Source organism: Pipistrellus hanaki, assembly GCF_964339955.1.
Source record: "Pipistrellus hanaki genome assembly, chromosome: 4".
Classification (NCBI taxonomy): domain Eukaryota; kingdom Metazoa; phylum Chordata; class Mammalia; order Chiroptera; family Vespertilionidae; genus Pipistrellus; species Pipistrellus hanaki.
This window is the reverse complement of record NC_140506.1, coordinates 83720064-83736087: the sequence shown is the minus strand read 5'-3', so window position 1 is coordinate 83736087 and position 16024 is coordinate 83720064. Positions and strand designations below refer to the sequence as shown.

The 16024-nt window shown below is 46.5% G+C and overlaps 1 protein-coding gene across 4 annotated transcripts in view; it reads left to right on the top strand.

Annotated features, from left to right (window-relative positions):
• Positions 1 to 16024, top strand: part of CLEC16A (C-type lectin domain containing 16A) — a 217154-nt gene that overhangs the window by 151920 nt on the left and 49210 nt on the right. For all 4 annotated transcript variants that reach the window (XM_084881113.1, XM_084881115.1, XM_084881114.1 and 1 more), the window contains exons 19-21: positions 6513 to 6664; positions 8823 to 9027; positions 10696 to 10860. In XM_084881113.1, coding sequence (XP_084737239.1) covers positions 6513 to 6664; positions 8823 to 9027; positions 10696 to 10860 — 522 coding nt within the window. The remainder of the gene's footprint in view (positions 1 to 6512; positions 6665 to 8822; positions 9028 to 10695; positions 10861 to 16024) is intronic.

The window sequence follows — 16024 nt, the reverse complement described above, 5'->3', positions numbered from 1 at the left end:
CTTAAAATTGAGTGACTTAAAACAACTACAGTCATTCATTTTGCTCACAGTTCTAATAATTTACCCAGGGCTCAGTGGGATTAGGTCCTCTCTGCTCCTCATGCGTCTTCTGGAGTGTCCCAGCTGGGGCCGAGAGGATCACTCGCTGGGAGCTGCCGGTTGAGCTGGCTGTCGGGCTGGGGCCTTGGCTTTTCTTGGGGTGCTCCCTAGCTGCTTGAGCTCCTCACAGCATGGCAGATAGGTCCTAAGAGCATTTTTTATGGCCTTGCCCCAGAATACATAGGATCACTTCCACTGTACTCTGTTGGTCTATAGGCAATGCTAGAGACCCACTCAGGTTCACAGAGAAAAGACATGGACCCCACCACTTGATGGGAAGGGGTCAAGGTCCCACTGTAAGAAGGTTTGTAAGGTGGGAGACTTTGCTGTGGCCATCTTTGGGAAGTGTAATCCATTTCAGTGCCACTCTTTCTGTTACATTTAGAAGAAAGTCTCAGATTGGTACTAGTTTGTCTTAGAACTTCCCTAGCTCATGGATCTCCCTTTTTATCCAAAGAATGTTCTTCGGGCTAAAAGTTAATCTCATATTTCATTCTGTTTTCATGGTCACCCTATCATAAGGACTTCTGGTTTTTCATCCAATACAGTGATATGAAGTTTCCTTTCGTTTTAAGAGAAAAACGAAGTGCGAGTTCTTTGCTGGTATAGAATTACTCTCACATCATAGATGAAGAAGAATGTCCCATCAGCTAGGGAGCTGTTGAATCACCTCGTTATCCCGATAGTGGGAGAGGGTGTGGCTCTGGAAAAGAGTGAGGAGGGTCTCTGTGTGCTGATGGGTCACCAAGACTCGAGGCCAAGTGGCAGAAGCATAGCGCAGAGGGAGTGACATTCCACCAATATGGAAAGGCAAGGCGGAGAGAATGTAGTTACATGTACACTCGACACATAGTGGATGGAAGACTTGACATCTACTGTAAAAAAAAAAAAAAAAAAAAAAAGCATTCTTTTTTAAATGGAAACATATGAATGTATTACCTATTCAAAGAAATTGGTAAGCTTAATATTTTCAAATAAAATAAAATGGAGGCCCAGCCGGCATGGCTCAATGGTTGAGCATTGGTTGATCTATGAACCGGGAGGTCACAGTTCAATTCCAGGCTGGACCATATGCTCAGGTTTTGGACCCAATTCCCAGTGTGGGGCATGCAGGAGGCAGGCCATCGATGATTCTCTCTCATCACTGATGTTTATCTCTCTCCCCCTCCTCTCTGAAATTAATAAAAATATTTTAAAAAATAAATAAAATGGCAAAATCTTGCCTTTTAAATAAAAGAAAAGCAGTGCTTAGAAGTAGGAGGGACATGTCACCTCTCCCTGGACTGTGATGGAGACATTGCCATCCCACCTGCTCTGTCCCTAGGGTACCCAGATGGAGCCTTGGTCTACATGGTGTTTTGTGATGTCTAGTTCCAGTGTCCGCCAGCCCTGACTGAGTCCCTTGTGGCCGGGTCAAGCCTCATTCTTCCAAGCCTGCTTTCCTAGTGCAGCACCTGACACCCACGTGTTTGTTGAAATGGGTGCCAGAGTTCTTAGCTTGTATGCCTGGCCAGATTGAAAACATGCACACCTGTGTACCAAGAGGTGCTGTGGGAAAGCTGTCGGCTTGCCATCACCCTTTCGGGATGATTGTCACCACCGTGGGGATCAGGCAGAGCCGGCTGGCCGACAGCGTGGCCTGCTGCCGCCGCCCCCACTTGGCTGGGCCCCACGTGGAACTGAGCCCTTTGTGTCTGAGTCTGGAAAGAGATGAACTTTTCTCTTTATTTAATCTTAAATACACAAATAACATACCTCTTTTCCCTTCAAAGTATCAGAGCATTGTGTTTACCGAAATGACCTTGACCCTGCACTCTGAATCCCACCTCCCCCACTCCAATAGGTATCACTGTGCACCTGCCAGACATTTTCTTTCATTTTGCTTTTACATCTGTATGCCCGAACCCCCAGAAAATATTCAATTTCTTTTTGTGTGGTTTAATTTTACACGAATTGTGTCACACTGCATGTGTCAGGCTGCAAATTGCTTTTTCCACTCAACAGTATGTTCTTGAAATACCTAGAGATCTAACTCGTTCCTTGCCGTTGCCATCTGGTTTTGCACTGAATGACTGAATGTACACTTTTTTTTAAAGCTTTCCTCTATTACTGGATATTACACACTCAAATCCTGCCATCAGCATTCTTGTTCGTGTCTCTTGGCCCACAAGTGTGTTTCTCTTGGGAACTTACCAATTGGAAGGTCATATTGTGTGAAACTTTCAGTTTTAATAAATAATGCTAATTTGCCCTTCAAAGCGATTATGTTAATTGATTCTCATACCAGCAGCGTTTGAGAATCTCAGTTTTTCTTTGTCCTCACCAGTACTTGATGTCATCAGACATTTTTGTTTTTGCCAATCTTATGGGTAGAAGATGGTATCTTGTTTGAATGTTTCCTGACTTCTCATGAGGGTGAGCACCTTTGTGTGTGAGTGATGGCTGTCCCTATTCTCCCATTGCCTATGGGAGCCCTCATAGTACCTGCTTTATTCATCTTTTGCCTCTCAGAGGTAATTTGCATATATTTCCCATGGTCTGTTATGCATAAAATCATAAATTCATTTGCTATACATGAGTTAAATTTTCATTTTGATGGAGTTAGTTTACCAGTCTTACATTTATTTATTTGTATGTATTGATCCTTACTTCTTTATAAAGAAATTATTTCCTTCCCCTCAGGTCATATGGCTAGTCTCCTGTATTGTCTTCTGACAGTTCTCTGTAATTTCCTTTCCAATAGAGTCCTAGGGTTGTGCCCTTTTTTATTTTTATTGATTTCAGAGAGAGATAGAAGCACCAATGATGGGAGAGAATCATTGATTAGCTGCCTCCTGCACACCCCCCACTGGGGATTGAGCTCGCAACCCAGGCCTATGTCCTTGACTGGAATTGAACCTGAGACCCTTCAGTCCATAGGCCAATTCTCTATCCACTGAGCCACATCAGCCAGGGCACCTGTTCCCTTTTGAAGTGGGGTTGGTGGGAGAAGGACCCAGAGATTCAGTGTGCAGTGCTGGTGTATGGAGGACCTGCCACCTGCACTGGCCTTCCTGGCCACCGGCCACTCCTGAGAAGCAGGCCCATGAGGCCACTGTGCATCCTGACAGAGTTGCCTATCTCCTGGTGCCTCAGCCACGGCATGGCTCCCTGGCTCAGAGCACCATTCACAGGTGCCTGCATGAAGGCTGCCGGCAAAGGGCAGACTCTGGGCAGAATTGGGTTCTATTTAGCACCTCTCTCCTGGGTCCTCCTTGCCCAAGACATCATGGCCACCCAAAGGTGACCAGACAGCCTCAGACCCCCAGGTCAGAGCAGCGAGGGCCAGGGTGATGAAGGTGTTCCCTAAAATGACACCGCAGAGGACCACAAGCGCATCCCCAACCAGCATCCCCTTTCTTCTGAAGATCGGACCTCCTTCTCTTTAGTCCTCGGAAGCCACTGCGTTTCTCTTTAACTGCCCTACAGGTTCTGAAAAGCCAGAGTTCCCTCCCACTTCGAGCGGTACTGTCTCATGGTGACAGTTGCTTTTAGTTTTCTTATGAAATTTCTCACAGGGCTTTGATGCCTCAATTGCATTGCTGAAAGTTGTTCCGCTTTGGGGTTTAGTTCTTCCTTTTTTTGCTCTTTGTGGCAGAGGTGGTAGGTCCTTTTTCCCTGAAGCCCCTGAGGCTTCTGGGCTTTATGAGGGGGTTGCCTGCTGACAACCCACACTGTCATCGCGCCTCACTGATAAAAGAGGGCAGTTGTCCTGTTTTGAGGGGAGAGAAGGGAGAGAAAAAGGGGAAAAAGGAAAGGAAAAGCATGCTCTATTCATTTAGTTTTGTTTCCTATTTTTAAAAAGTAAAAGATTCCCATTGAAGAACATGACTTAAGTATTTAGTAAAGAAAATAATCTCTACTTACCACAAAGAATCTATATAATAAAAGCCTAAGTGATCCTTGCAGCAGAACAAGAACAACCTATTGCTATGATGCACATTGACCATCAGGGAGTAGACAGTCAATGCAGGAGCTACCCCCTGGTGGTCAGTGCACTCCCACAAGGGGAGCACCACTCAGTCAGAAGCTGGGCTCATGGCTGGTAAGCACAATGGTGGTGGCAGGAGTAAGGAGCAGAGAGCAGGCAAGCGGTAAGGAGTGAGGGGTCCCTGAATATGAGAGGGCACAGGCTGGGCTAAGAGATGTGCCTCCTCCAACCCCCCAATGCACGAATTTTGTGCACTGGGCCTCTAGTATGTTTATAAGAATGAAAATGATGACTTACACTTCTGATAATATAGATGTCTTCTAATGTGGAACCAGAAATTCTGGATAAAAAAAATTTTAGAAATCTTTTAAAATACTTGGCTGGACTGTGGGAAAGGAAGGAAAATTCTTGCCCTAGATAGTAAGGAAGTGCAGCCCAGAGAGCTAAGTCTGTATGGTGCTGGAGTTTGCCATGGGAGCCTCTGGCATATGCTGGGAAGAATAGACAGAAACTCAAGGCCTGGAAAAGCCGAGAAGGTGGATTGGAAGACATTCATCCCCATGAATTCACAATCCCAGATAGATTATGCTCTCAGAGGATTAAACTGAAGTGTGCATGGGGGTGAGGGAGGTGCCTGAGAGAGAGGAGAAATTTATCTGCCATCCCTTAGACCAGTGGTTGGCAAACTGTGGCTCCTGAGTCACATTCGGCTCTTTGGCCCCTTGAGTGTGGCTCTTTTACAAAATACCATGGCCTGGGTGAGTCTATTTTGAAGAAGTGGTGTTAGAAGAAGGTTAAGTTGAAAAAGTTTGGCTCTCAAAAGAAATTTTAATCGTTGTACTATTTATATTTGGCTCTGTTGACCACTGCCTTAGACCAAAATGGAAAGTAAAATGGGAAGAGGGAACCTTGGTGAATACCTGAGCCCAAGTTTGTTATCACATGTGTTTGGGGCCAGAATTTATACTATCTGTGTTACCCCCACTCCTCTACCACCACTAAATTTAAGCTGAATATTAGATTACAGTGCTCCTGATAGAAATTATCAAGGTAGGGGTCTACAACTGGAATGTCGTTATACACAATTGTAAATTTACTAAAATGCAAACTGAGTGCTTAAAATGGGTAAATTGTATGATATAAAATTTTACCTCAAAGCTGTGTGTAAAAACACCACCTACCAGTCTTCTAATCAGAGAGTTCTTTTAACATTTTAGTATATTTCTCTGCACTTGTATTTTTTTTGTAGGGATATCTTTTTTTAATATATCAAAATCATAGTAAGAATATTTTCACCCTCTTTTTCATTTACAATTTTAATGTCTTTTCCAATGTCACTGTAAGTATTTGTAAAGAGGGTATTTTACTTGGATTCTTAATATGTATTGCAAATGTGTATCTTGAATACTTTCTTACTTTAAGATAATTTCAAGCGAAGCAGTTATGTATAAAGCAAAAATTAAAGTTCTTTCATTGATATTTCCCCTCCCCTACCAATCACACACACACTCCTACCTCCAGTTCTCACTTCCCTCCCCATAGGTAACCACTGCTCACAGTTTGGTTAAACATACTTTTAAATAGGTGTGTAATTTTCCATGTGATGGGAAAAAGTCATACTCAAAATGTTCCCCTATTTGGGGACATTTAGGTTGTTTCCTTGTTTGGCTGTTTCTTTTTAGACATGTAGCAGAGGATTCCATTGGGGGGAACTCGAGCAGGCCAGAGATTGAATGGTCCTGGTGATATTTCATTGTCATCAGAATAGGCACTAAATTAGACATCGAATCTGGAGATAACTTTCAAGTAAGAGAAGGGACCCTGCATACACTGAGGACCCCGTTCTAAGTTTTTTACCTGCTTTTTGCACCAAACATCTCATAAGAGGGGACATGGTTTTCATCGTCCGGATGGAAAGCCATGGTTCAGAGGGGCCAGGTGCCTTGCCCAGGATCACACACCATCTAGTGCAGAGCTCAGCTCTCCACTGCCAGACACCAACTTGAGGGCTTGGGGGTCCTGTAACCGAGCAGGGGACTCTTCCTTTGCTTCTTCACTTAATTTAGGCAGACACCATCGCAGTGGTCCATGAGGAAGCACTGAAATGTTCCCGAGATTTTCGGTTTATTTCTTCAGCTGCAGTCTGCAGTCTGCACACCTAAAGCGTAGTAAACATTGTGTGTATTTTATATCAGGCCTCACAGATAGTGCCCTGAGAGGGATGGACATTATTCTCATTTCCAGATAAGGATCTGAAGCTCAGACAGGTGAAGAAAGTTGCCCAGTGTGACTCAGAGGAGGGACTCAGACCCAGGAGTGTGATTTCAAGCCTGGACTCTGACCACTGAACCCTGCTGCCCTGCAGAGCATGAGTCAGCTTGAATCTCCCATCAGGCTGGGAAGCCAGACTGCGCCTCATTCTGCTCTGTCTCTCTCCTCCCAGACAACAGCGACCTGATTGCGTGCACGGTGATCACCAAGGATGGCGGCATGGTCCAGCGGTTCCTGGCTGTCGATATTTACCAGATGAGTTTGGTGGAGCCCGACGTGTCCAGGCTTGGCTGGGGAGTGGTCAAGTTCGCGGGCCTCCTGCAGGTAAGATGCTGAGAACTGCAGAAGCTCTTCTCCGTTGACTGTACAAACACACACGAGTATCATCTTTACAATTAATTTCTAATGGCACAAGGACCACATGAACAGGCTGTCATTGAAAAAAATTACAGTATCTCACAGATACAGGTCAAGTCCCAAACCCAATTCTTACTCTCCCCTCCTCCCATTACCAGTAATCCTTCCAGATCTGGTCTCTGCCAAATGCATATATAAATATAACTCCATGTATTTTTAAAATTGTATACAAATACTTGAGAGGGGGGATGTGTGTGTATTTTTTATAGTGTCACATTGAATGGAGTCTAAACTTTGCTTTTTTTTCACTCAACATATATTTTGGAGATCTAACAGTAAATTCAGACTTACTGGAATTCTTTTCATTGCCACCTGGCGATACCAAGGCATGGTTACCAGTGCCCGGTGGCCGTTCCTGGCCTTTTACCTGTACAGGGTTGCCATGAACAGAATTGATCTTCCTTCCTTGTGCACTGGGGCAGGGGTTTCCCTAGGCAGACTCCAAGAAGTTCAAAGACACCGCCACATTTTTGTCTGAAATGATTGTTTACACTGGCAGTGTGTAACGGTTCCTTTCTCCCCACCCCTGTCCAGCAGAGCTAGGCTCCAGATAGCCAAAAGCCAAGTTGGGGCTTGGGTTTCCTCCATGTTTGTCTCTATGATAGGTTACCAATGCCAGCTGGTTCACTGAGTGAGACGTAGAGCTGGAAGAGTCGAAAACAGCCTCCTGGCTCACATCCCCGTCAGACCTCAGTCCCTGAATGCCCAGTGCCCTCTGACAGGCCTGGGGCTTGCCCTGCTCTGAGGCAGGTCGTTTCCTTGCTGGACAGGCCTGGCTGCTGGCATGGCCTCGCTCGGGCTGACCCACATCCGCCCCTCCACAAATGTGACCCGCTGGCAGCGTGCCGCTCTCCAGGAGAACCACCCACGTGCCTTAAGACGCTGTTGCAACCTTTTCCCCAACCTCCCCTTTTTCAAGATATTTCTATTTAAAAAAAAATGTCTTTTGCCAAGGGTGATGCGAGAAAGAACTATATGAAGAATCTTTTATTTATAAAAAGACTTCCATGTAAGTGGTTGTCCATTAGGTGACTTAGTGCTTCTTATTTATCCAGGCTTGTGATCAATTTCCTCTAGAATTTAGTGTTAGGAAAGTGTTTTTCTCCCTCGAAGGATTAATACGTGTCCTCCATCAGACAATGAAAGCCACATAAACCTTTTCTTTTGGTCGTCTTCCAACAGCCACTATTTGTCAGGCCGTTACTGCGTGCCAAACTCTCTGTCTCAAATGTGTAATATCTCATCTAATCCCACAGCAACATTTCCATGTAGGTATTATTTCCAAAGAGCCCACGCCAGCTTTAATGCTATGGACAGCAACCATCTTAATGAGCCTTTTCCAGCACTTTCCCGCCTCCCGTAGCATGTCTGGCATTCCTGTCTAGCTCCTGACTCAGGCTTTTATCTTAAATCACCTCAAACCTTTGTGGGAAGCAGATTCTTTACACGGAATCCATCCTGAGGTTTTAGATTGGGTTTATCCTTAATTACACGTGCTATGTGTGAGTTCCTCCTCCAGCTTTCAAGCACAGTGTTCTTCAGATGCCTGCTAAGTGACCCTCCCTTCTTTCTCCGAGTTAGTTTTTCCTTTAGGAACCAGAGATTCTTCAGAGACATACAAATGGGTGCCAATGATGCCCCCTTTTTAAGAGAAACCAGGAAGAAATTGGTGTGTAGATGAATCGACAAATCTAATGTCGTGCCAGACGGCATAGAAAATTTGGGTTGTTATCACTGGCTTCTCAGAAGTAAGAATTTTGGAGTCTGACTATTGGGTTCCCTTGAAGAGTCTGACTCAAGTCTTCTTGTGGATGGTACCACCCCACAAGCAGCATCACTCCCCGTGAACGCTCTGTGCTTCCCACGCTGTCTTCTCTTGCTAGGCTGATCTGGTTTGTGTCCTTCCTTGACTTGTCTTAGACTTGGGATGGTCTCCTTCAGGGCAAAAGCAAAGTTGACATTGGGGGCGGGGGCCACTTGCCGATGAGACAGGGATCCCCCAGCTTCTGAGCAGTCACCCTCCTGAACCTAAAGAACCGTTTTCTTTCACCTCCTCCTCCTGCAGGACATGCAGGTGACTGGTGTGGAAGATGACAGCCGTGCCCTAAATATCACCATCCACAAGCCTGCCTCCAGCCCCCACTCCAAGCCCTTCCCCATCCTCCAGGCCACCTTTGTCTTCTCGGACCACATCCGCTGCATCATCGCCAAGCAGCGCCTGGCCAAGGGCCGCATCCAGGCGAGGCGCATGAAGATGCAGAGGATAGCTGGTGAGTGCTTGGTCCTGGGGCAAAATCCTCTGAGCTGTCAGAGTGGTTCTCACATTGACCTTGAGAACCCCCATAACTCCTCCAGAAAAGGACACAGGGTTCAGGAATTAATTGTGTTTTGGTGAGAGCGTGGAGAATCTGCTCAGAATTTCCCATTTCCTACGGACTTGATTTCTAGAGCATTTCTAGGGCTTTGTGGAAGAGAAGGAGAGCTCCCCCAACCAGGGCAGAGGCCATGAACAGGCGGGTGTCAGTGGGTCAACTGTTCTCACTCCTGCATGTGGATATTCTCTAGCTTGCATTAATAAAGTGCTTCGGCGTTCCTGTACCACATTTTATTCTTAAAGCAGCCCTTGAGATTAGTAGGGCCTGTTCTGCCCATTTTATGGATGAGCAAACTGAGGCTCGGTGACTTGCCCAACATCACACAGGCAACTATTTGGAAGAACCCAAGCACAGAACTTCTTACTCTACTGCCCATCCCTTCCCAGCTCTCATGACAGTTCGCCCTGCTTAGTGAGGGGCCAGGACCCAGTTCTGAAATCAGAAGTCCGTTTACATTTCACAGGGATATGGAGAATTTGTAAGAGACCCCCTGTGAGATTCCCAGTGTTGGGAATGCCCCAGCTTAGATGTAAAAGCACTGAGACGAGGGCGGTCCAGTTGTCAGGGTGGAAGGCATGGTGTTTTCCTTGGGGAAGAGGAGTGCTATCAATTACTAAAATTATAAAGTCTTTCTCAAGACACTAGCGCCTTTCTGTTCAAGCGCTGATGTTCATTCTGGCGTGGTCTCTGGGAGGCTTTCCTGTCCCGGCGGGAGGAAGAGAGCTTTCTTTACCTAAAAATAAAGACGCAGAGGGCGGGGCTTCTGGCCCTTGTGGATTATTATTTCCTGCACATGCCTCGTTGATTTGTGCAAGTCTGCATCCCATAGAGTCCCCATCTTATTTCTCACTTAGCTGAAACTTGGCCTGCAAAATCATTACAGAAGCATTTGTAATGTGCAAAGTGACTTAAATCACTCAGTCCTTTCTTTTAAGATTTATTTCCAGAGGGTTTTTTTTTTTTTTTTAAATGTAAAGCAGTTTCTCACAGCTGCCATGAAGGCTTAATATTTCATTTGAAAATTGAGAATTATGCCGTAAAGTGGCTGTGAGAACTAACACCTTGAGTATTTCTTCAATTGATTTTTAAAAGCCCCTCCAAATTGCTATATCATGAGATTTGTTTATGGAAGGGAGGAAGCAACTGTGGCAGATAAACACACACTCATAAATACACATGTGTGTATCTTCTCTCACACACATTCTTCCCCGTGTGCACTCATATGTGAACTTTTAGGGCAGAATTGGCCCCATTTGCTGTAGGATCTGAAACTACCTCTGGCTAAGGCTTGGCCTGGGTGGGTGGAAACCAGGAAACCTAGGTGGGACCTGGCCCTGCGTCCATTCTTGAACCCCTCGCCAGCCGTGTTTTGAGGTTCAGGCTGGACCTCTGGTTGTCACACTGGTTTCCCCAGCTTGAGGCTATCAGTTGCCTGCTTGCATCGCCCAAGGGATGTGCCTGGCAGGGCCTGGCCACTCCAGCTACAACCGCCCCGCCCAAAGCCTCCTCACCTAGACTTCCGTCCCATGCACTGAGCGTGACCATGGGTATGTTTGAACGTAGCCCTCCTGGACCTTCCGATCCAGCCAACCACTGAAGTCCTGGGATTCGGACTCGGCTCCTCTTCCTCCCAGCACCTGCCTTTCCGATTCTACGACCAGTGCCGCCGAGGCAGCAGTGACCCCACAGTGCAGCGCTCTGTGTTCGCGTCCGTGGACAAGGTACCAGGTGAGCCGGCCCCACCCCGCGCCACCACATGTCCCCCTCCTGGGGGTCCAGGGCTTTCCCTTGATTGAGCCTGTGTACGCTGCTTCTCCCTTCTTAGAAACCCAGCTAGTTGGAAGCACCAGATAAATTTCTTAGAATTTACCAAAGTGTAGCACAATATTAAACACAAGCCACAGAAAGAAATCTTGGCTCTCTCTTCGGTGTTCCGCCTGGCTTTGGTTTTCCAGAGATTTGTTGGGGATGTGGAAGGACTTCTCAGAATTAAGAAAGAGGTTTCTTGAAAATTCTTGGAAATACTTAGATGATTAGTAATGAGGTTGTGGGAGAGTAATTTCCTTCCATGTAGGGTGACTAGAAAGAGATAGTGTATGGATCCCTGCGACAAACCCCCTAAAGAAGTGAGACTTGAGAAGAGGACCCCGCCCGCCAGTGTCTCCTATCCGGGAGCCTCTCTCACCACTTTCACCAAAGCTCATCCCCTCTCCCAAAAAGGAAGCATGAATAGAAAGTTCAAGGTCGCCTTGGTGGAGCAGGAAGAACTGCTTCTCCAGAAGGGCAGGCCCTCCCTTTTCTGTTCTGACAATTCTGATTTAAGTAATTCCCTATGCACCCCCATCCGTCAGAGGAGAGCTTTGCTCTGCATTGTAAAACCTCAGAAAATGGGCCCGGTGACTGCTGCAGCTTAACCTCCCCACATTTAGGGTTTCGAACTTCACTCACAAACGTTGAAAAACGTTTTCAAAAGCAGTTATTGATTTAAGAAAAAACTCAACTATTAGGACCTGTCCAAAGTCAGGGTCCTTGTTTCCCTTCTACCCCATTCTGTTTTCATTCTTTAATATTGTGCTACAGTTTGCTTGATTCATTTTGAAAATATATATACTGTAAGCTTATGATATTTGAAAATCCAAACAGGACATGATAAAATTAAAAGTAAGTTTACTTGGCCCTAGAAACTTTTAACACTTTTAACAACTTCTTTACATATCCTTTCAGAAATGTTTCTTTATATGTCATATGTATCTGTTTTCACACCGGGATTATATCGTATATGTGATTGTGCCTGGCCGTTTTACTTTTAACAAGACAGCGTTACATGTTAACACATATAAACTGACTTCATGCTCCTTAACTGTTAGTATTTTTGATGCAGAGGGACCGAAAACATCTTTTATAACATTTGGTATTGGTGGCATTTGGGTCATCTCCAGTATTGAGCTCTTGCAATGAGTGTCACCTTGGATCTGCTCGGGGTATCTGTGCAATTGTGCAAACCTCACATGTCTATGGGATACATTCCCGCAATGGACCTGCCATCAATGAGGAGGCTTTTCACCCTGATATATATAGTTGCAGCGTGCATTCTGGGGGGAAAAAGTACACCAATTTACACTTCCACCCAACCCAGGGCTGTTTTCATTCTTAAAACCGGTCTTAGGCTACGAGGCAGTTGGTAACACTGGCTGCTTTCAGTTGTGAAACGGCAGATGATTTTGCTGCTCTGGGGTCTGAAGGATTCTTTTTACTCATTCTCCAGGTTGCTTCATGTTTCTTAGAGGTAATCGCTATTCAAATATAAATGATGACCATGATAACTAAGTATAGATTAGCCTGGTTAAAAAAAATATATATATTTCTTCCTTCCTCTCTCTCTCTCCTTTTTACACACAACTGTCATTTTATTATAAATTTATACGCACCACTTTGTAACTTTTTATTGAGATATAGTTGATATATAACATTTTATTAGTTAAAAAGTCATTTTTTTAGGGTCATTGAAGTGTCTTTCAGCTCAGGCTCTAATGGGTTAAGGAAAATTCCCTGGGCTTATTTCCGCTCCTTCCTTTCTGAAACGGGAGTGTAAGTAAATAAATAGAGGCAAATGTCACATTCTTCAGCATCTGCATAATCATCTCTCTGTTTGCAGCAGGCTTTACATGACTTATTGCTTGCTTCTCCCACCCTGCCGGAGCCCAGGGTTACTGTAGGGTCATCCGGTGCTGGGGTGTGGCCAGGTCTATAATGGCCTGCCTGGCAGTGGGGTCGGCACAGTGTCCCAGGTTTGGGTATGTGAAGTTGGGCCAGGGGAATTGGCAAATCAAAGGTAGTTGCTCAAAGCAGCCATCCATCCCTTGGCTGTGAATCTCCCCTGGAAGTGCCACTCAGGTATGGGCTGGGGTAGGGACATGCTCACACATGTGCTTTCCAGGTCGATTATTCTGGGCCTTTGGTTACAGAGGCCTCACACACCTTCTGCCTTGGCCTGGGCTAGAGATGTGACCTAAAGAGCAAATCGAAACCATTGAGACTCAGAGGGAGGGGAGCTCTCCCTGGCTCCCACCCTCCTCATCATCTGCTGCCTCAGTAGTCAGCCCAGCATCGCAGAATCATCTGAATCCTGCTCTTCCCTCTCCCACACTCACTGGCCTCCTCTGCTTACAGAATATGCCACACTTTCTCCTCCCCTCCCAGCCACTAGCATCTCTCCCTAGATCATGGCAACAGCATCCTCAGTATCTCTGGCTTTCGGTCTCATCCCCTTCCCATTCAGCTAGAGGGATTTTTCTAGAACAGAAATCAAATCCAAGCCCCTGCCTGCAACCCTCCCGTGGCTTCCACTCAGAACAAAATCCAGCTCTCTCACTCTGATCCTATGATCACTGTGCGGTTGGCTCTAGCCGGCCCCTCACAGACACAGCTCCTCCTCCCCATGGTCAAATGCCATCCCCACTGCTCCTCTAAATCAGCACTTGCCAAAATTTCAGCCTCCACGGGACCCCTTATACTCTTAAAAAATATTGAGGAATCCATAGAGCTTTGGATCATATCTACTGGTATTTTAAGATTAGAAATTAAAACTGAAATTCTTTTTAAGTATTTATCTGGCTTTCTAGATGACAGTTGGAATCTCGTGTCTGCTCCTGCTTTCTGTGCATGCATTATGTGGCCTCTGGAAAACTCCTCTGTGTACTCCTAGGAATATGAAAACAAAAGGAAAATGCTGTCTTGTTATTTTTATGAAAGTAGTTCTGGCCCTGGGAGGCACCCCCCGCCTCCAATGTTTCCCAGACCACACTCTGAGAACCACTACTCTATTAAGTCACTGAACTCTCTCCTGCTCAGGGCCTTTGCATTGGATAGCCTTCTCCAGATCGGTGTGGCTGCCTCCTTCTAGTTACTCGGGCCTCAGTCTCCTCAGAGAGGCCTTACTGATCATACCCTCCCCCAGATCATACCCTCCTCCATCACATTAGCCTGGTCTGTTTTCTCTGTGACCCTGGGTTCCTTATCTGGCTGACGTATCTGCGTAACTGTCTATGGTCTTTCTCGCCCATGGAAAATGTCACTGCCAAGGGGACCGGATCTGTCCTGCCCCCACTGTATCTCAGCGCCTAGCACTGAGCCTGCATTCACTAGTTGTTGAATGAAGAATGAGCACAATCTTAGCACAGTTCCCACATAATGCCTTCTCCCTGTGTCAACACCCGGAAGATGAGGAAGTTCATTCTGGGACCCTAGACATTGGGATGGTTTACTCTGTGGCACTTTGACGAGGAAACCAAGATTTCAGAAGATTGTAAGAGGATCCCTCTGCTTAATTTCGATCAAACAAAGTGAATGAGATGTGCATCCCGAGAGGGCCAATACACTGAAGGGTAGATTTGGGTCAGTTGCACATCAACTGAATTTCACTGCCCTCACCTTTGTCAGAGGTTTGCAGAAGCCAAAGAGTGGGCTGGAGGGAAGCATCAGAAGCACAGTCCAGATTAGCCTCCGAAGCTGTGGCCCGTGAGTCCAGCACTTTGCTGGGTCCCTTGCCACAGGCTGTGCTGTTGCAGACTCCCAGGCTGGGCGGGGTCCTCACTCTGGCCACCTGGCTCAAGGTGACTGCTAGACAGGCCATTGCTGTGATGACGCATCTTCCAGTTCTATCTGCAGGCCCAAGTAATTGTCACAGAGCAGTTTGTCTCCCCTTCAGAAGCTATAAATGATGATATTTGATGAAAATATGCCTTTCATTTCCTTAGAAGAGATATTAGAGTAGAATATAAATCAGGTCTAATAGACAACTAGCCACTTTGATATATTTTTCTTCTTCCATTTGGCTTGGAAAGAAATCACAATTTCTGTTTATTAGCTGGTTTTATGTTGGTGGCTCTCGCCCCACAGAATGGTTGGCTTTACAAGGGCAGAGGCCTGTGTGTGTGCCTGGCCTGGGAGGTGGGGGGACAGTGGTGACCCAGGTATTGGGGTGGCAGGCAGGACTGGTTCTGGAGTCTGGCTTTGAGGTGCAGGGCTCCATGGTTAGTGCCTCAAAGACCCATCCCACTGACCCACCGTGACAGCTGATGGCCAGGAACTGTCACTGGGGGTAGGGGGAGGAGTGAATTTCCAAATGAGCCACCAGGGCAGTCTCTCCATGAACACCGAGCAGACCAGCAGACCCAGAGCAAAAGCCCAGTCAGAGGGCCAGGGCCCTGGCTTCCCACTCCTGGGCTCCTTCTGGCCAAGAGGCTCTTCCAGGTGTTCCCTGGCGGCAGAGTGGCAAGCAGAACATCACAATCTCTCTTTTTCGGGTGCTTCCTGGACCCTTTCTAATTCTTATCTAAATAGAAGGGCTCTGCAGCCCAGAGGGCGTTGTGGGATTTGAGAGGGACATTTAGGCAGGTTGACACCCACGGGTCCTCACTGATGGGGACTTAATGACATGACCTTGTTTATCGTGAGCCATGCCACACCAGCCTTTTAGCTCCAGTGACAATGCTTAAAATCCCCAGCACCTCCTGTCCCCAGCCCCTCTCCATGGCCCATTGGCCCTCTTTCCACTCTCAGCACCTCTCTCCCCTCCTCCCCTCTCCGCTCTCTCTGCGTAATACAGTCCAGCATTTCAGCTGCATCAGCTTTCTGTCTGCGCCTCATAGGGGCCAAGCACATCGACTTCTGTCCTCACACTTCCCTGAGACTGGTTCCTTCTCGGCATTCAGGGCTCTGCTCAGATACCTCGTCAGAGGCTTTTCCTGGGGCCCCAACCCACCCCAGGCCTCCCTGTGCAGCAGCTGGTTTTTATCTTTTAAATTGAGATGAAATTCACATAACCTAACTGTTTGAAAGTATGCAATTCAGTGCCATTTAGTGCCTTCACAATCTTGTGCCACCATCACCT